The sequence below is a fragment of the Mustela nivalis genome (assembly GCF_964662115.1).
Source record: "Mustela nivalis genome assembly, chromosome: 3".
Classification (NCBI taxonomy): Eukaryota; Metazoa; Chordata; class Mammalia; order Carnivora; family Mustelidae; genus Mustela; species Mustela nivalis.
The window spans coordinates 111,189,207-111,209,610 of NC_139022.1; the positions used below are offsets into that span (position 1 = coordinate 111,189,207).

The 20,404-nt window shown below is 50.6% G+C and overlaps 1 protein-coding gene across 29 annotated transcripts in view; it reads left to right on the top strand.

Annotated features, from left to right (window-relative positions):
* Nucleotides 1-5,561: 5,561 nt before the first annotated feature.
* P4HA2 (prolyl 4-hydroxylase subunit alpha 2) overlaps nucleotides 5,562-20,404 on the top strand; it is a 33,844-nt gene continuing 19,001 nt past the window's right edge. For 3 of the 29 annotated variants that reach the window (XM_082725680.1, XM_082725697.1, XM_082725689.1), the window contains exons 1-6: nucleotides 5,579-5,686; nucleotides 6,239-6,372; nucleotides 14,153-14,276; nucleotides 14,899-14,995; nucleotides 15,350-15,501; nucleotides 18,358-18,495. In XM_082725680.1, coding sequence (XP_082581806.1) covers nucleotides 14,195-14,276; nucleotides 14,899-14,995; nucleotides 15,350-15,501; nucleotides 18,358-18,495 — 469 coding nt within the window. In that variant the 5' untranslated portion in view covers nucleotides 5,579-5,686; nucleotides 6,239-6,372; nucleotides 14,153-14,194. Of the gene's footprint in view, nucleotides 6,033-6,235; nucleotides 6,373-11,977; nucleotides 12,063-14,152; nucleotides 14,277-14,898; nucleotides 14,996-15,349; nucleotides 15,502-18,357; nucleotides 18,496-20,404 lie in introns of those variants that run through there. The other 26 variants (XM_082725679.1, XM_082725671.1, XM_082725690.1 and 23 more) reach the window with 19 other exon arrangements.

Here is a 20,404-nt window from a genome sequence, read left to right on the forward strand (position 1 = left end):
TATTAGAATATGTTTGATGTGGTGTCAGGTGGTCAGGGCCTCTAGAGGAGTGAGTGCTCTGGCCTTCCTGTGGTGGGTATGTTGGAGTCCCAGGCAGTGTCCCACAGGGGCAGAGGACAGGGCTCACCAGGTTTGGATGACAGTGTCTACACCAGGGACTGGGGGAGAGTCCAAGCCACAACCAGACCAGATACAGGCCGGAAAGTGGAGTGCAGTAGAGAGCCCACAGGAGAGGTTGAAGTCTTTGAGGCAGGTGTAAGCAGGCCTCAGTCACATGGGTGACACAGGCTCCTTGGACGTGGATCTACATAAGCATATGGTGATTTTGTACCAATTAGTAGAGGATACCCACTTTTCAACTCACTTTCTTTTTGATCTGCTGGAAAGCTGTTGTAATGAATATGTAAATCCATAATATCTGTGATACAAATGGAGCTTCCCCAATTACACAGTACAGAATTTGCACAAATTAGACTGGGCTAGGGGGACTCACAGATGGCCTGACACCCATCTCACTCCAAAAGGGATATAAGGTACCTTACAAACCGGTATCACCATAGCAAAATGAAATGTATTCACTGAAAAATAGGAGGGGATATGAGGCACAAGGAGAGGAAGGGTAACATTAGTGAGTTAGTGTTGAAACCATCATTAAATGGGTGGTTACCTCCTGGAGGAAGGAGTCTGGTGATTAAGGAGATCAGACATTGTGATTAAGATTCCTTGTCAGTCTGAAACCTCGAAGGCTGCTGGTGTGTTCTCTGTGCGTAGTCAACTGGCTCCTCATTCTTGTGCTATATGGGGGCTGCCACTGATTCCCTTCAGCAGGACCTACTCTGGGAGCAGAGCAGAGGGAGCCAAGGGTGAAAAACCCTCATTGTGGATGAGAAGTAGGTTCTCATCCCTGAAAATGAGCTCAGAATAGGGCAAAGGAACATTTAATAAATGTTTGTGGTATTTTTTTGGTAAGATTTTATTTATTCACTTATTTGAGAGAGAGAGAGAGAGAGAATGAGAGGGAGAGGGAGACAGAATCTGAAGTAGACTGCACTAAGTGTAAAGCCTGGCGTGGGGCTCAGTCCCATGAAATCCAGAGTTGGGCGTTCAACTGACTGAGTCATCCAGGCGCCCCGATATGTTTGTTGAATAAACCAATGAGTGAATGAACACAGCCCTTCCTATTTTAATTCTTTGTGATTTTCAAGTCTACCCACTTTTCCTTCTATGCATTGCCATTTCTCAGTTCGGGTCACCATCACCTGTCATGTAGACTCTGTACCAGTTCCCTCCCTATCACCTCCAGGCTCTGCTCCTCCTCCACCTCTCTCCTTGGGGTGCTTTTCCTAAACTCCCATGTCATCTGCCCCTGGGACCTCTGCAGCCTTACCTCTCATTTCTCCCCTACCTTCTTCTCTGTTGGCTGCCTGATGTTTTGACAAGGCCTAAAACAAAACAAAACAAAAACCCTAAAAATAGTAAAGTCACTGCACTTTCAGCCCTTTAGAAAGTAGCTAAGTCAGATGTCCAATAGCTATCCCAACTCTCCCCTCATTCTTGCTCATACATAATCCCCACCTAATCTTAATTTGGGCACAAGGATCTGGGAGAATGAATGAAGGGCTTCTGTGTTAGGATAATAATGACTTTTAAAACTGTGATTTATCTGTATATATCAAAATATCAGGATTTGTAAGCATCATACCCAGCTTACATCTGGGCATTTGCACCAGCTGATGCTTCTTGCCACGGATGGAAGGGAGTCGTGAGCAGTGAGGAGGGAAGCTAAAATCTAAGCCTACTATCTTTATCACGAGGGCTTGCCCTGGACCTGCTGGGTAATTACAGCTCCAAGGCCCTGGGACTCCTCTCTCCACCCTTTAATGACAGCCCAGCTTGTGGTGATTCCGCTGTTTTGGGCTGCAGAGGTCCAGCGGGGAGGCAGCTGGGAAGGGACATTCCATGGGGCCTGTCTTATTTTTTGTATGAACCACATGGGCTCGGGATTTGGGGTGCACTTTCTGGGTACCTACTTGTCTCTGTCCAGGGCTGGCCCCAGAGACCTGGAAATTCTGCCAGATTCTCTTTCCTTTCTCCAGGGTCACGCGCCAAGCTGGTCCTAGACCAGAGTACTTGGGAGGCCCTATTTCTGAAGCAGGTGGCCCTACTCCAACTGCACCTCGCTACCCTCTGTTGCCAGCCTGGAGTCTAAGTACTGGTCAACTGGGACACCCAGTCTTTCCTCAATCCCTCAAGTGAAGAAACTGGAGTGGTGGGGTGGTGGTCCCAGAGGAATTTCATGGTGGGACCAGGTGCTCATAAATTCTGGCCAGGCCACCACTGCTGCTGTGTGGTTGCCCAGGTTTGCAAGAGTCATTAGCAGCCAGGGAGGCCTCAGGGCCAAGCAGTGCAGCCTGCCCCTCTCCCCTTCCCCAGAAATCACAGGTAAGCCGGGGGAATCAGGGGCAGCCTGAGGAGGCCTCTGTTTGGAGGGAAGTACTGCACCCACACATCTCATCCCGTTACCTATTTACCAAGTAGGAGGTATCCAAGTATTTTTGCTATCTTTTCTAGAGAGACACCAGGTCCTTCCCTTGGGATAGGGGTGGTGGGCAGACAAGTCTAGTCCACTAGGTAACATCTATAATGGGCGAATGCAGTGGGGAAGAAAACAGAAATGAATGTTCATTTCATTTCTTGAGACACAGAAAATGCTGGTGCAGAAATAGTTCCGGGGTGTGGATAGGGTTTGGGGAAATTATTAATTCACCGACCAAGCAGCTGCAAATAAAAGGCTATGTGGGTCTGGAATGGGCCTGGGCTAGAGCTTTGGATCTGAGTGTCATGGATTTACCCAGGCCCAGTAGTCCCTGGAGGGCATGACAGAATGTCAGGGGTAGTAGGGTGAATGGTGGCCTTTAAATAGATACTACCATGTCCTAATACCTGGGCCCTGTTTGTGTGAACTTATTTGGAAAGAGACTTTACAGATGTAATTAATTTTCGGATTATCTGATGAGATCATCTTGATTATGGAGGTGGCCCTCAATTCAAGGGCAAGTATCCTTATGAGACAGAAGATTCAGTCACTAAAGAATGACTGCGGTACAGGACTCTGAGGGCCTGTGGAAGACTTAGCCATGCCTTTGAATACTGGTGTGTGGTGGAGTAAGGGATTAAAGAGAAACCCATCCCTTCATGTAGTCAGCAAGTATTTATTGAGCCCAGTTCTGTGATCAGAGCAGCAGATATGATCATGGGCAAAAATATAGTTAATGTACTCTTGGAGGTCCCAGGCAGGTGGAGGAGGCAGACATTCATCAAATAATCATTCAACTATATCAACTGTGGCAAGTGTTACAAAGCACATAGGCTCTGAGAGGCTGTTAAAGAAGGTTTTGACCCAGCCGGGGACATAAGAAAAATCCCTCTAAGGGGACATGAAGGATTTAATTGGGGAAGAGGGAAGATTTTCTAGGCAAAAAGAAAATGATGTGCGGGGTGCCTGGGTGGCTCAGTTGGTTGAGCGACTGCCTTCGGCTCAGGTCATGATCCCAGACTTCCAGGATCGAGTCCCGCATCGGGCTCCCGGCTCTTTGGGGAGTCTGCTTCTCCCTCTGACCTTCTCCTCTCTCATGCTCTCTCTCACTCATTCTCTCATGAATAAATAAATAAATAAAGCTTTTTTTTTTTTTTTTTTTTTTTTTTTTAAAAGAAAAGGATGTGCAAGGGGAGGGAGAATCGTCCGTTAGAGGGATGGGAAGAAGGTCAAGCATGACCAAAGAAGTGAGCAGGGCCCAAATTATGTGGGGCCTTACAGATCACCTTTAGGATTTTTTCCAAGAACAGTGCTGTTTACTAAGCTTGGAGTGTTGGGTTCAGACTTGAACTTTGAGAAGAGGACTGAACTATACTGCATAAGGAGGAGAAGGGGAGGGGAGTATGTACTGGGAGGGAAGAAGCTGGAGCAAGTGGTGAGAGGGCGATGGAAACCAAGGAAAATGAGAGTTCTAGGGTGAAAAATGCTGTTTGGGGCCTTCAGCAGAGGAGAACTGAAGAGAGGCTATTGGGTTTTTGAGGCTCCGAAGTTATAGAGAGTTAACAGAGCTTGTCTCGTGTTGTGAGTACACCAGAAAGCTCCCTTAGGAGCCTGAGGGGTGGGAGAAGTGAGGACAAGGATTGACAGACTGTTCTGTCTTGGGCTTTTGCTGGGGTGGAAAAGAAACATTGCAATAGTGTTGGTGGAGTTAATGAGGGTTTTGTTTCCACACTAGAGGCTTAAATATATTTCTAGATCAAGGGAAGGATCCACTTGAGAACGGTAGGTTGAAACTTCAGGAGAGAGAAGGTTTGATCCACAGGGCAAGCTCCTGAGATGGGGGAGAGGACAGGGAAATCTGGGCAGGCAGAGGGAGGCTCCTGTGTCCCAACAGGATATAGCAGATGCAGGAAGGTTTCTGTTTGGTTTTAGTGGAGCTCTGGCTGGTGGCTGACGCAGGCCAGAACAGTGACTTGTTCCTTATTTTATGTGTGCAGTTGTAGTTCTATGTGTGTGCTCCTGCCTTCTCAACGGCTGGGCGGCCAGCCTGGACAGAGTGCCATAGGGAATATCCCCACAGAGCCCAGTGGAGGCAGGGCACCTCCCACTCTGGGCTAGCTCCCTGATGAGATTCTCAGACCATGTTTCCCCTCATTCATGACCAGGAAGGTTCACAGAGCAGGCGTGGGAAACTGCTTGGCCGCCAGGGCCTCCTCCAAATCGGGCTGAGATTTTTGTTACCTCCCAGCCTTCACTCCCTCACATACCGGCCTAGGCAAATGAGGTGTCCACTGTTTTTGGCTCCTGTTGAATGAAAAGGTTTGGGCAAACCAAGAGTTGGCCCCAATATGCCACCTTCCTGCTCAGTCTTTGATTGGTCCCCTTCTCATCAACCCATCACCCACACATTCGTCACCAGGATGAGTGCCTGACACAGGAGCTGGGGACAGGCAGAATTCCTTCGGGAGCTTGGTCCTGTGGCTGGACCCCGGGTCTCTCGTTGCCTTCAAGGTCTTCTCCACTGGTCTACCCACTTCACTGATACCCGGGCCCCTGGCCCGGATGCCCCCCACCCCACCCCCGCGCCCCTGTAATCCAGAGGTGGTGATGATGCTGAGGGTCAGTAGGAGCGCGTGTGCCCAGCAGGACCCCTGAAGAGATGGGCAGGAGCGGAAGCCAGGGGAGTCCACACGCGGACAGGGGCGCTCCCCACCGCACCCGCGCCAGGATCGGGTGGCGGGCCCTTTAGCAGCAGCCCGGCTTGCTGAGAAGGAGGGAGGGCCGAGTCCCGCAGGTGGAGCAGGGCGAGGGGAGGCGAGCGCGGCGTACGTGCGGCGAGCAGCCGGCGGCATGAAGGGCGTGGATAGCGGCCCCCGCCCGCTCCCGGCGCCCGGCGCCGCGCTCCGGCGCGCATTGCAGCCGGGACGTTCCCTGGGGTCGCAGGCGGGGACGACCCCCGGCCGAGGCTGTCAGGGCGCGGAGCCAAGGCGAGGGCCGGCCGGCAGGGGGGCAGGAGGTGGGGACGTGGCGACGGCTCAAGCGGGCGGGGCCCGGCCGCGGCGGGAGGCGGAGCCGCCCGGGGAGGAGGCGCAGAGCGGGCAGGGCGCCGCCGCGGGAGGTTCTGGAAAGCCGGGAGCCGCGCGTGTTCAGGTGAGCGCCCCGCCCGCTCGGCGGTCGGGGTCGCCGCTGGGCTCGTGCATGGGCCTGGGGCTGCGGGCCGTGCCTGCTGCTCGCGCGGACCCGGGAGTTGGGGAGAGGGGGTCGCGCAGTCCCGGCCGCAGCGCCAAGCCCTCCGCCCTGTTTCTCCTCGCGTCTGGGTTCCTGTCCCGCCGCTTGCGTGCCCTCCCCGAGCTCGGGCTGGTGAGGTCAGCGGCGCCCTTCCTGCCGGTCCCTAGGCGTCCGCTCCCGGCCGAGCGGGGCGGGGAACTTGGCCGCCCAGCCTCGTCAGGCTCCGCAGGAACGGGAACGGGCGGCCTGGCCCTGAGGACGGCCAGAGGTTAGAGGCGGAGGCGGGGCGGTCGGCCGGGTCCCCAGGGGCCACTTAATGTTAGCAAGGTCCGCCTTCCTTCCTCCAAAAGGCTGGGAGTCTCTGGCCTTGGCCCGGCGGGGTCCTGCTTGGTGCTTGTGAAACGGGCTGTTGGTTGAGAAAGTTTTTACCCCCTCTAGACATCTCTTTCCAACGTGCTTGTTTTTCCTCAGCAGCTGCGCAGACCTGTGGTAAATAGTTAACTAATTCACCAGACGGACCCTTCTCTGTGTCAGAAACTGCAAGGAGTTGCTAGCCCAGTGAGGCAGACGGATTGAAGATTGGGAAAGTCCAGGTCCAGAACAGTGTGGTGAGTGCTGTGCTCGGAGGGAGTACCAGGCTGTGGCTCCTTGGTAGGAGACACAGGAGACACTTGGTAGGACAGGATGTTTCAGGCCAGAGGGCTTCCTGGAGGAGGTGATCTGTGAACTGGAATGGTCAGAGGAAAGCTGAGTAAGACAGAGGAACAGTGCGTGTGAGTGGGAGCAGACCTGGGCACTCCAGTTGAGGCAAGGTGATGAGAAAGGAACATTTAATGGGATAGCTGCCCATGGACCCAATCCACAAGTTTCAAGAGAGAGGGCAGTGCCTCGTACTGTGTCCAGCATGTGGATGCTGCTCAGCCTGAGCATGGATCAGGGCACTTACTACTACATCAGGACACTTGGGCCCTTGGCCTTTTATTCTAATGTGACATCTTTAGGATGGTGTAGAATTTTCGTGTGCCTCCCAGGTCTGAGGCTGGTGTCTTCTGCTGTGGAGGAACACCTAAGGCTTGTGCTTCTTTATGTGAACTGTCTGAGGACTGACAGCCTCAGCCCCCTTGCAACAGATCCTGGTTCTGAGAACAAGGGTTGGGGGACATGATTTTGTAGCAGAGGGCATTCTCACACGTCCCAGATTTTGCCAAGATCTGCTGTCCACCTAAAAATTTGTAGAATGTTTTTGCAAGCTGCTGCTGCTGCTTCTCACCCTATATCACATCTGGAACAACAGGTTCTGTGATTTAGTTCTCTGTTAAATGAACTGAGATTTCCTTTGGCTTGTGCTTAAATTGCCCCTGAAGTGTCTAGGGTACAGTCTCTCACTGTGGTTCAGGGGCTCAGAGCCCAGGTTCTTCTGTTCACTTCAACACACTCACGGGAGTGTCCTTTGAATCCTTTTTTTCTAGGGCTTTCTTATTCTCAGATGGCCAAGTATGTCCATGTGCGGCCCAGCCAAGGAGGCCACGTAGCAAGGATGGAGTGAGTTGGCTGGGGGCCTCATCCCAGGGAGACTGTCATGTTGGGCCACCCTCATTCTCTGAGAGCTCAGTAGTCAGACATGACAACTAGGCATTGCCTGGGACTTGTGATAGGCACTTTTATTTAGAAGGAGGGAGGAGGAAGGAGGCTCTGAAACAGGGTGCCTGGGAGAGTGCTTACTTAGCCACTGCTATAGCTTATGCATAGCTGATCTCTGATCATTCCCTGAGTACCTCCCTGGTGCCTGCCTTCTGCTTGGAGTGTGCCTCAGGGTGGAATTAGGAGGGAGAGGAAGCGGGGAAGGAGGGGGTGGTGACACCCTCCTTGCCCATAGGTAGCTCATAATCTCCCCGAGATTGCTGCTTCAGCCTGGCAGCTGGCCGTATGGCAGAGGAGAAGCTCAGAGTGTGACTGCTCCTCAGAAAGAGATAGTGTGGGTGCAGCTCTGAGGAATGACTTCGATGAGGGAATCTTGGTAGTACTCATTTCCTGACAGAGCCTCACTTTTTACTCTGCCCTCCCACGTCCATGGGAGGTTCTGAGGCTGGATGCAAGACCTTGGCCGATTTGTGGCCACGCTGGCTGATAGTGTACATTGGGCTGGTGGGTGTGTCCCTGGCTCTTGGTATCTGTCAAGAGTTTAATTTTATGCAGATGGTCATTGGCAGGAAATGCTCTGATGCAGGCACGTGCAAGCCTAGACAGAATGCTAGAGCGAGAGTTAAACCGAGATTGCTTGAATCTAGCAGTTTGGATGTGCCCCAAAGTGGAACATCAGCCTGTTTTAGAGTGAAAGGGCTAGTGGCTCCTGTGGTCTCTGGGGTTTTTGCTGGGGATGTGGACTGAAGGATATGGTTTTTATTCTCAGAAGGGGTGGAGGAGAATGAAAAGTATGGACTAGACTTCTTAGACACCAGAAGAGAGTTTTTGTTCAAGTGGTGTCGTTGCCAGGCAGAGGATTAACTATTTGGGTAGTGGGTTCTCCACTCAGATTGGATCTCTCTGAGCCTGTTCACAGACCAGTACGTGTTCTAGACCTTTCAGGAAGTGCTTGCTAAGAGTATTGCCCGCTCTGTACCTGGTACTCCCAAGGACCCGTTGTGTGTCCACTATCCTGGGACTTGGTACTTGTGGGAGCTCAGAACCAGTAGGTCAGAGGTAAGGAAATACAAGATATCTGAGAGTATTAGTCCAGTTCCATGCCTTTTGTCAGAGAGCTTTCTTTCCTTGATGAGCTTTAGAGCTACTGTTTGACCTGTTCGAGGATTATTCCCTGATGGTCAATGTGCTGCATTACTTCTGATTCTGCTCTCTCAAGTATGTTTCATTTCTTTTGGCCCTTGTGGGATGTGGAGATTGCCTGGTATCTGCTTTGTTTTCATCTTGTCTGTCCCTTAGACTGGACTCTTCTTTGCCAGGCGTTAGCTAGGCAGCTGGGCTCTTAAGGTCTACTGATGTTCTTCCAATACCATGGGTGCTGATGTCTGGTATACTCTGTGCTGGATAGTAGGCTGCCCACTGATAATCGCCATCTCCTTCAGTCTTCGCAACAACCCTGTGAGATACAGGTTCTCATCACCATGATATAGATGGGAAACAGGTTCAGAGAGATCTGGAACTCATGTGAAGTCACAAAGCCAGGTAGTGATGGTGGAGTTGAGATTGAAGTTGGGGTTTTCTGACTCCTGACTAGACGGTGCTGCCTTGCCTGGAGCTGGGTGGTCATTGCTGAGTGCCATGATGTCTGAGGCGGGAGTGACTGCTCACCTGAACTTGAGGAACTTGAGGCCTCATGGTGCTGTCCACCTTTTGGTGGAATCCAGCCTGTAATGTCATGCCGCTGATTGGTGAACCTTGATAAAGTCCTTCACCTGGGCAGGCCTGCTGTGCTAGGTCAGAGTGCCTCCTCCGGGCTGTAAGGCAGTAGATCTTACTGAGTGGGACTGAATGGTTGCAGTATCTGATGGAAATTGTGCTCTGGGTTTGAGTCTCAGCTCTGCCCCTGATGTGTGGTAGCAGGTTAGGTATGCGGGAAACTCTTGCTCAGCCTCACTTTTCTAGCTTCTGTATCTGAAATGGAGATGATTGTTTAGTTTACATGTTTTGGTGAGGATTAGATGGTAGAAATGAGAGATTTTTGGAGATACAAATCATGGTTCCCAAAAAAGCAGAGCCTGAGGCAGTGCTTCTGCCTTATTGGAAGGTGCAGAGCAGCAAAGGTAAGGGGAAAGAAACCTGAGAGAGAGAAGGCTGGAAGGCACAGGGTAGTGCTTTAGTCAGCTGGCCAGTAGCTGCCATGCAGGATATCTCTGGGGGAGCTCTGCAGAAACTCCATGCCTGCAGAACAGTTTGTCAGCGGAGGCCTTGTGAGGGAATTTATCTGCTGACTTCCTCCTGTCTTCTGTCTTCATTGGTCAGAGTTGCCTCATGGGAGTTAGCTCCCTCTTGCTCCTTGGTTGCATTACCCGAGTTCCCCAGCAGCCACAGAGGAGTCCAGTACAGTATTTCTCTGGAGTTTGGAAGTGCAGGAAGAGCCAGAGATCGGGGACCTGCACATACTTCCCCACTGACTCTGAGGCCTGGCAAGAGTCCCAGGGCCCGGGAGACTGGTGAGGCCAAGAGGCTGTGAAGTGGGACATCGGAGGCATCCTATATATTGCTTTGTGGATTGTGTTCTCATTTGTAGTCTCTTCTTAAGAGTTGGTTACACTTAGATTGCCAAGCTTCTGCCAAGCCCCTGACTGAAAGTCCAGTTTGGACTTTGCATGTTGATTTTTACAGCCTTCTCTGCTCCTTCATTGCCTAGCTACTGAAGCAGGAGACGCTGTGGTTTTGATGGTGCCCAAGTGGGAGGTACAAATCAACATGTTCGTATACCTGATAGAGAAGTATAAGGATGGATGCAGGTGAACATCAAGGTTTCAGTGAAGAAAGCCCTCAGTGAAGAATATTTTTCCCTGTGAGGTAGCATCTGAAGCTGGAAACCTAGAGTCATGAGATGGGGCTGAGGAGGGCCATTGGGCCATGTCATGCAGAGTCAAAAAGGCCCCTGGAGCTAAGGAGTTTGGACTTGATCCCGAGGACAGTGGAGAGAGAGACCAAATGAGGAGCTGCGGTAAGCCATGCTGGCTGCTTTGTAGAGTAGAGGTGGGGAGGGGGGGACGCCAGATGAGAGGAGAGACCGGTGGGGGAAGGAGCCAGCATGGCTGTTGGAGGGAATTGGGGGTGGCTCAGACCAGGTTGATGATTGAGGCCTAATGTCAGGTAAGGAGAGTAGGGTGCCTTCCGTCCTTCCCGGGGCCCAGCTTCTGGGCCTGAATGGACCTCCATGTGCCTAAGTTCTGGGACCTTCTCTCCACAACTCAGGTCCTCATGGCTTTGGTGTTCCAGAGTTGACCACACTGGGAATCAGGGCCACTGGGGGGCGCCCTTTTCAGACAGGTTTTTGCTCCTTCACAGAAGGCAGGCCGCTTCTTGATTAGTGCCAGGCAAGACCTGCTTGTACTCTGCAAGTCCATGTTCAGTCTCTAGGCTGTTAAATACATTGTTAAAATTCAAGCTGTTGCATTTGGGTTGCAGCTGGGAGCTTGGCAGAGGTTCGTGCCTGATGAGGTAAGGGGAGAAGCTAAGGACGCTGCTGGTTTGCAGCTGGAAACCTCTTTTCATGGCCATTTGGCCAGATTGTAAATGTCCTTTCCAAAGAGCAGGCTTGTTGGGGCCTCTGATTGTATGTCTTGGAATTTGCCTGTGCTTAGAAACAGTGCTGGTCACCTGGTGAGTGAATCATTGTCACTGGGGTGTTCCTGGTCTTTGGAGAACCTCCCTGTGGGTGTCCAAACTTGGGACTTACTATGCATACAGTGTCCATTCTTAACAATGCATAACAGTCCATTATGTGGAAAAAATGTAACATTTTCTGTTGTTGTTTCTAACTTGAACAAGTCTGTGGTGAAGCCTTATTTGTTGGATGCCTGATATGGGTCAGACATTGTTCTAAACTTGAGATGCAGAGCAGATGAAATTTAATATTGGTTTTCTTCTTGGGCTTGATGCCACTTTGTGTTTTGTTTTTCATAAAAAGAGGTTTGATGTTGCCTATTTCCAGGTCTATTCAGCATGGATTTATGAGGGTTCCTGGAAGGGCTTTTGGCAGCACTGGACACTTGGGGTAGGGGAGGGGTACCGGGCGTGCATACACATTCCCACCTACTCTGTCCTAAGCAAGGTATGAGATAGGATTGGGGCCAAGGCAAGTAGGGGCTTGGCCTTTCCCACACTGTGAGACAGTTGCTCTTGGATGCATCTCTTCCCAACCGGGCCCTAATTAGAAAATTTTTCATACAAAGCCTGTAGCATTCAGGGTCAAGATCCAGAGAAATGCTGGGACTCTAGGGCATCCCTGCGTGAGGTGACAAGTCTCGGAGCTGCTTGGGGGTACTTCGCTCTCTGACCATTGGAGTAATCTTCCCCTCCTCCATCAGAGCAGGACTTCACAGGCTCTTGGCAAGCCATTTCCCAGAACCCCATCTGTGATTCTTTGGGGCTCTGCCTCTGGGCTGGTATTTATGGATGGGCTTAGTCTAAGCCAGAGAGTACATTCCAGAGAAATGACAGCTGGTATTCATGTAATGAAGGAACCTGGCTGCTTTTCCCTGATTGCTGTACGGCATGAACCCTGGACATTATCACCAGGAGGATTTGAGAGGAACACAAAGATGTCTCCCTCCTTTGAACTTGCCACCCTATCTCTGAAGAGGTATGCCACTGCATCTGGAGACACAGCAGGGGAGAAATGCTGGGCCCCCTCCTTCCAGCCATGTCTGTCTGGTCTCTTTCTGGGGCCCTGCTCTCCTACCATCCCAGACAGGCAGTTGGCTGGTCCCTCACTGTCCACAGATCCAACCTCTTGGCTCCAGACTTTACTGTTCCTTCTTTTTAAAAAAAATTTTTTTTAATTTGTATTTTTTAAAAGATTTTATTTATTTATTTGATAGAGAGAGAGAGCAAGAAAGGGAACACAAGCAGGGGGAGTGGGAGAGGGAGAAGCAGGCTTCCTGCTGAGAAGGGAGCCTGATGTGCAACTCAATCCAAGGACCCTGGCATCTGCTTAACAACTGAGCCACCCAGGCACCCTTTACCATTCCTTCTTTTTACCTATAGAAGGTGCTTTCCTGAGTTAGTTAAGCCTCTTGAGGTAAAAGTGACATATTGTACTCTAGTATATAACGTATAGTACCCCAGTAAAGGGGCTTCTGTAAGCACAACACGAGGCTTTCAGGAATCCTGGGCTGGAGACACAGAGGATGTGAAACCTGGGAGCAGAACTGTGGCTGGAACACGGAGGACCTGCCCTCCACCTCGGGGCTGATGGCCTGCTCACCTTCTCTCAGTGACTTGCTTTTCTCTGCTGCCATAACTATATAATCCATTGCTTAGCCTGATACTCTGTGCCCTGCAGCAGGTTCTGGCCCAAAAGACCTGGCTCTGTGCATCTCGGCCCCCAACACCTAGGCCACTGACGGGCCATGCTGATGGCTCTGCAGACATCTGGCAGGGACATGAACAAATGCAGCCATTCGTTCATCCTCTCCTCTTTCTGATAGAGGAACCCGTTTGGGGTTGGGCCTTGTGCTTGGGCTGAGCCTATCCTGGAACCACAGTGGGTTGGAATTTCTTCTGAGGCGAGAAGTGGTAGGCGTGATTGTGTGTCTCTTAACCAGAGCAGGCAAAAAATGAACTGGCATTAGCTCAGACTTGGAATTCTGTCAGGTAAGGCTTCCATTTTGGGGAAAAGCATTTGTATTTTCTTCATTTTTCCCTGTTTTCTCTTAGTATTACTATTTCCATGGGGCTTGGCTGACGTTGAGCAGGAAGAGAAGGGACTGGTAGAGGTGTGGCTCAGGTGTGTGCGGGGTTGCTTGGCTGAGCTGGGAGACCATGTTCAAAGCTTCTATTATGTACTCAGGTCCCCTGCCAGTGGAGCTTGCCCCAGGTTGTGCCTGCTGCTCTCACAGCTGAGTCTGGCTATTTCTAGGCTAATGAGAAACCAGAAGCTTTTCTTGCATCCATGTCAGCAGTCCAGCCCATCCCAGGGTTTTGGCCTTGCATGGCTGATTGCTTTTTATATCCCAGGTGCCTAACTCAGTATTTAGCCCATGTGGATCTTCAGCAAATATTTGTGAGTGGTGACTTGCTAGCGAGGACAGTGTCTGGTGAGGTGGCAGACAGGAAGAGTAGTGTCTGCCCAGAGTGCCTGCCCCCCACGCTGCCTTTTCTGTGGCCAGCTGCAGACTGGCAGGGGACGGTTTTATTCCCCTCTAGCCAGCCATCTGATGTACACCTCATTTTGGGTGTGGGTTCTCTGGAGCCTATTGTGGCATATTCTCTTTCTGTCATTGTTTCTCCTGTCCTTTCAGTCTCCTCACATGCAGAAGCTACATGTTACCGGTGGGTCCCCAGTACCTGGCACTGTCCTGACACATGTGTTGGAAAGAAAGACCGAAATAAGACAAGCAATCTGTGAAATGAGAAGGGGTGGACTAGAATCTTGGACTAACTATTGGAAACAGAGGGGACTGTCTCCCACACCATTCAGCCTTTCCATGTTGCTGGCAGTTACCGGGAATCGGGTGCACAGGGGCTCTCCCAAGGGGACATGGCCTCCCAGAGCAGGGGCCAGAATTGAGCACACATCACTGGTTGCACACCTGGGCCTCTTTCCACTGCTGGTGCAGAATATCCTTAGTTTCTGTGTCCTAGGTCAGGATTTTAGCACGTTTGGTGTATCTATGTGCACATGCATATGTATGTATTTACCTATGTTGCTTTTTTCACCTGTTGATCCAGTGGCTGTCACTGAATGCCTTTCAGACACTGCTCTCTGTGACCATGAAACGCTGGGTGCCCACATTGCTGGTGGCCTGGTTTGGTGTCCTGGGCTGTGTGCAGGCTGAATTCTTCACTTCTATTGGTATGTTCCAACAAGACTGTCTTCTTGAGCCATCCTTGGCTCAAGTGCCAGGGAATGTCACCACCTGAAGCCTGTTCTCACTCAAGATGGGATGGCTCACCCACTGGTTTTGACAAGTTGTGGGGAAAGTAGGGTTTGGGGAGCTGCCGTTTCCCCTTCTGAGGCCCTGATGACCTGAATATCCTTGCTGGGAGCCAGCTATCTCAACTCATCTCCTCCCTGAGAAGCACAGGCTGCTCCTGGGCTCCCTGGCCTTCTGACTGTCTTTGTCCAGGCCAGAGAGTGGTTCTGAGCAAAGAAGCCCTTAGGATGTCCATGCCCTGGTGACATGACCAAGCCAGGTGCCAGTAGGAGAATGAGATTTAGGGCTTCTTCCTTAAGGCTCTCCCAGTGTGCTCATCTAACCCTCCCCTGGGAGCCTCCACCCCTGTCTTACTGAAGCTGGGGGCCAAGACCATGTCAGTGCCTCACCCCGCTTTAACTCCCAAGTCCCTTTGATCCCAAGAGAGTTGCTATGCCAGTGATCCAGAGGACTTGCCTCTGTGCTGGTGTTCTGTGCCTCAGGAAGGGGGATGGATGTCCCTGATCTGTTTCTTACTGGCCCTTTTCTCTTTCCTTGCAGGGCATATGACCGACTTAATTTATGCAGAGAAGGACCTGGTACAGTCTCTGAAGCAGTATATCCTTGTGGAGGAAGCCAAGCTCTCCAAGATTAAGAGGTATCTGATGTCCTAAGCACCCCCTGCCCCAGAACCCATCCAGGGTGCTCATAAGAGGAAGCGCTTGAGAGAGCCATGAGGGGCTGGTCTGGAGTTTACTTCATGCCAGTTCTCCAGAATGGCTCAGTGTACCAGCTAAGGACTCCCTGCTTTTCTCTATTTAAGAGCCTTTTTGCATACATGAAGATTCCCACCTCTTCTCTAGATTAAGGGGCTACAAATGTCAGTGGGGAGTTGCTATATTCATTTTATATTGCCTCTCAATAGAAAAAGGGGTTTCACCAGGGAAATTACCATAGGTCAAGACCTGTGTGAGTGGGCATGTTAAGTTTTCCTTTTCCTCTCTTTCCACAGCTGGGCCAACAAAATGGAAGCCTTGACCAGCAAGTCAGCTGCTGACCCTGAAGGTTACCTGGCCCACCCCGTGAATGCCTATAAACTGGTGAAGCGCCTGAACACAGACTGGCCTGCACTGGAAGACCTTGTCCTGCAGGACTCGGCTGCAGGTGAGGAATGGTGAGCAGGTGCTTGGGGGGCCAGTGGTCTGTGTGCCCGTGTATGGGGAGTGTTGGTCTGAGCCTGTCCTGGCTCTGCTGTTGTTGGTGGGCATGTGCGTTGTGTCGATATGTACCCTGCCCTGCCTGTGGCCATCTCCCTTTTCTGTGGGCACCTAGCAGTTGGCTGTCCTTGTTTTTAATATGTAGCAATAATCAGTTCTTGCCTTGTCCTAGTATGTTCATTCCCCCTTTTTTTTTTTCATATGTGCCTTACTAGTGTGTTTTTGTAGAAAAGTTAGGAAATAAAATGATGTAAGTGAATTAGAGTTCTTAACCCAGTTGTCTAGTGATAAGTACTATTAAAATTCCTGTCTTCCTACACTTGGCATTTACATTAAAAGAAGAAATGGACCCATTCATATAGTCCAGGGAATGCAAACTCACTTGCTTTGCGGGACGAAACAAATGAACAAAAGTGAGTCAAGTGGGCTGGGTGATGGGGCAGGCATAAACTGGGGATTATGGGCTTCATCTAAATTCATTCCCATTCATACCTTTTAGAAATAAAACATATCTATAGGCAGATTTGTACCATAAGCATACAGTGATTTCCTGAATTTTCCAGCTTCTTTAAATGTCTATTAAATGTTATAGGGCATGGTTTTAATGGCTACATAGTAATAACTCAAACCAATATAGTGTGAAATTTGTCAAGTTAGTGGATGTGGGATTGTATCCAAATTATCAGCAATTGTGCACATACATTTTTGTGCCTACCTCTGATTATTTTCTTCTATTAAATTCTTTTTAAAATTTATTGTTTTTTTTTTGTTTGTTTGTTTAAGATTTTATTTATTTGAGAGAGAGAGAGAGGGACTGAATGCACAATGAGGGGTGGGGAGGGCAGAGGGAGAGTGCGGAAGCAGGCTGCCGACTGGATCCCAGGACCCCGGGATCATGATCTGAGTGGAAGGCCAATGCTTAATTGACTGAGCCACCCAGGCACCCTCTCTGATTATTTTCTTAGTTTAAATTCCTAGAAGTGGTATTTAGGTCAAAGTATGAACTTTTTAAACTTTAAAGCTTTGACCGTGCTTGGTGTCTTTTACTGTGCTGGTATTTTTTATGCTCTAACATTTTCCTCTCAGCAGGAGGTGGCGGGGCAGGCATGGAGGTGGGCGCTCCTGACTCCAGCCACCCCTGGGCTCAGCCTCCTGGACTGAGTGCCTCTGCTCCCCCAGTCGGGAGTGCTGATTAACTTCAGACTGGTTGTCTCTGGCTGAGCAGTTGAGCCCATGAGACCAGACTGGGCTGGGCTTGGCTGGGGGCAGGGTGGCCTCTGGGGAGGGGTTGGTGAGTTGAGCCTGGCTGGAGCTGTGCCCAGTGAGCTCACTGCCTCCAGAAGTGGTGGCTGCCTTTCCCAGCCCGTCTTCCATCCTGGGGCTGTAGCTCAGAATTGGCTGTTCTGCCGGAACTCCACAGCCCCACGAGTAGAATAAGCCTGCCTGGATGACCTTCCACTCCCTAGTCTTGCTCTCCACACCCACCCCCACCGTCAACATCTGGTTCTTGTAGAAAACCTTATAATTACCAGAAGGCAGACAGGACAGGCCCTGAGAGCAATAGGTTGTTTTCACCTCTGACTTGAGAGTTCTTGCCTCTGAAATGAGGGGGACCTGCTGACAGTGTGGCTTTTTCTGGGGGCATGTTTTCTTTTCTCTGAATTCCAGACTCTTAGAACCCTGACTGGGCAGCCACCAAGAAAGGCAGGATTACAACTTCTTGATCCCTGGGTCCCCAGGCATGGTTAGAAGTGGGTGTTTGAACCTGAGGTCCTGAGAGTACGTGACCGTGGGTACTGCTGTCCTGAGGAACAGGCCAGGGAAGAAAGGACCTTGGGGTTCCCCTCCCAATTCTTAGCTCATAGGTAGCATTGAAACTCCTGAATTAGCTTGGGAAGGCCTGGCCTCCACCTGGAGTCCTGAGATACAAAGGTTCATATCCTGCTTAAGAGCTAAGGCTTGGAGTCCCAGAACAGCGTCCTGAGGCACGTCTCTGGCAGGGGCTGGCCTAGGTTCCAAACTGCGGCCTTGTGCACTGTATCCGGGGAGCTCATGCCTTTGAGCTCATGGCAGGTCTGAGTTGTGGGGGTCCTCGAGAGAGCAATAGGAAGAGCCAGGGTGGTCTCTCAGTGTACTACACTGGGCTTGGGCAGGCCCACCTCAATGCTTATTCTGGCTAGATGGTCCCCCAGTCCCTAATCTGGAGGATGGAGACAGCACTAAATCCCTCCAAGACTGTCATCATCACCTTTCTGGATGATAAGGGCCAGTGGTCAGTAATCAGTGGCCGGCTAGGTTCCCTGAGTTGACTACCTCTGTCCCTTAGACTCCTTGACCTGGAATGTGGAGGTCTGTTTATCTGGTCCCCCCAGTGATTCTGGATCGAGGTTTTCCATGTGATTCATTTTCCATTAAGTGATCAATAGGTCCTCCATGAGTCTTCTCCTGTGTCCTTCTCAATTACTGTTTCTGTCCTGTGTCCCTTCTGTCTCCACCAGATTTGACTGAGTGCTTTGGAGCGAAGACTCTCAGACTCCCACATGTTAACCAGTTTGTGGGCCATCTTTGTTCAATTCCAAATGAGCAGTACAGGCAGTCCATACAGTGAGGAGGAAGAAAAGAGAGATCTTCATGGACTGGCGCCATCAGGGAGGGCTTCCTGGAGGAAGGGGAAACCGCCATTGAGGGAGGGGGCAGGGAGGTTGCACTAGCCAGAAAACCTCCACTGGGTACCTTTCTGGTCCCAGGTGGAATTGCGCCCCTGGATCAAGGGTAACCTCTCGTTCTCACTCTCATTTCGAAGGTTTTATTGCCAACCTCTCTGTGCAGCGGCAGTTCTTCCCCACTGATGAGGATGAAATGGGAGCTGCCAAGGCCCTGATGAGACTTCAGGACACATACAAGCTGGACCCAGACACGATTTCCAAAGGACAACTTCCAGGTACCTTACCACTCTAGGCTTTGCCCCTGCACTGGGTGTGTGTCTACTGGGGCCTCTGGACAGAGTTGGAGCCACCACCATATTGTGGTCTTTACCCTCAAGCACACCGTCAACTGCTGGTGGTGATGCTCTCTTGGGTTTCCAGTTGGTGCCAGTCCCCACCCATTCCTATGGCAGCCACCTCCCCTCAGCTCTTTCCCTTCCCGCCCTCTCCTCTCTCTTCTCTCCACTCAGAGAGAGCCAAGGCTGCTGCTCATAAACCCTCGGCCTCTACCCCCTGAACGCTGCTCAAATCTTCTTCCAGACCTGCTTCTGTCTCCACACCCTCTGATTTCTTTTTGACAAAGACTGATCTCTGGACTCACTGTCCAGTGTCCTGTGTGTCCTCAGTTATAGTCTCTGCCTTGTTCCTTCTTGGCCCACCCCACTTGGCTCTTCCCCTTGAGCTCACACACTGTGGGTTCTTACTAATGTTATAAACCCCTCCCTCAGGATCCAAGGCCTTTTGAGTCTCTGGTGTTGATGGATCTGTTGGCTAGCCTAACGTGGCTAGGCTGCTGGACAGTCATCCACATGCTCTGTATTTCTTTGCTTCCCAGGTCCTCCTGAACATGCAATCTGGCCTCTTTGTTCAGCATCCACTGATCCTGTCCCTGCCAGGTCTCCAGTGGCCACTCAGCTGCTAAAGCCGGTGGCTGAGTTTCAGGCAGAACGTCCTTGAATTTTTCAGCAGTGTTTGGCATGTTGATTGTCTCAGTCTTCTTGATATTCTCTGAATTCTAGGATACTGATCTCTACTGCTTCTCTTTTTGGCTTTCTGCTCTCTCTCTCTCTCTTTTTTTTTTTTTTTAAAAAAAACATGCCCCTTTCTCCTGATTGTCTCAGTATGATTAGAAGAAGGTATATTTGGTTTGGGGGACTGTTAGAAGCCAATAAACCATGGGGTTCTGTTAGACCCCATTATACTTTGGATGTCACTCACCCTTGAGGACATGGGAGGAGGCACAAGCCCAGGGAATCACAGTATGTAGGACAAAGAGACACTCTGTTGGTGGCTGGTTAAGGTCCAGAGTTGTAGCACTGAGGAGTCTGGTGAGCCAGTGTGACAGAGTGTAGACTTCTTATTCCTGCCTCTGTCAAATCTTAGATCAAGCCAGGCCACGAAGCCAGTGAGAGAAGTCCCCTCAGGGCACCTGCAAGATGTGTTCCCAGTGTAGCTATGAGAATGGTTGATTGGTAGGAGGAGAGAGCCACACCCAAGCATTGACCTTGTACATTCATTTAACAGATACTTGCTTGTTCTAGAGGGGCAGGGAAGGTGGATTCCTTTAGGTAGAGTTTTCTCTGAGCACCTTCTGCAGGTGAGCCTAGCCATTTCCATCAAATGTACATAGATGACATCCACATCTGTGTTTCCTATCAAGGCTTATCACCAAAGATTCCAACTATTGAAGACAAATGCCTTTGGGGCATCTCCACTTGGGTGTTCCAAAGCGAAATCCTCATTGCCTTGTGAAATGTTTACCTTCCTCTCTTGCTCTTTGCCTGAGCAAACAGCAGCTCTGGCCACTGGCAGCCCAAGTCAGAATCCTAAGGCCCATGGATTCTGCCTCTCTTGTGTCGTCTTTACTTGGAGACCCTGACTCCAGCCTCATCATTTATTTCTCTACTGGATTATTGAAATAACTTTCTGACTTTTTTTTCTATCTCCAGCTCACTCCTTAAAATCATTCTCCATGTAGTCTTAAGTGTATCTCTGTTTTTATCAGTTCCTGATCACAAAGCTTAACTTTAAGTGCTAAACCCAAATTCCTCCTGTGTGTGGTTTTTGAGGTCTTGTATGGTTCTCTTTCCTGGGCCTACTTGCCTATCTATATTAAGTTTGTACTAAACTACCCACCACCTAGCT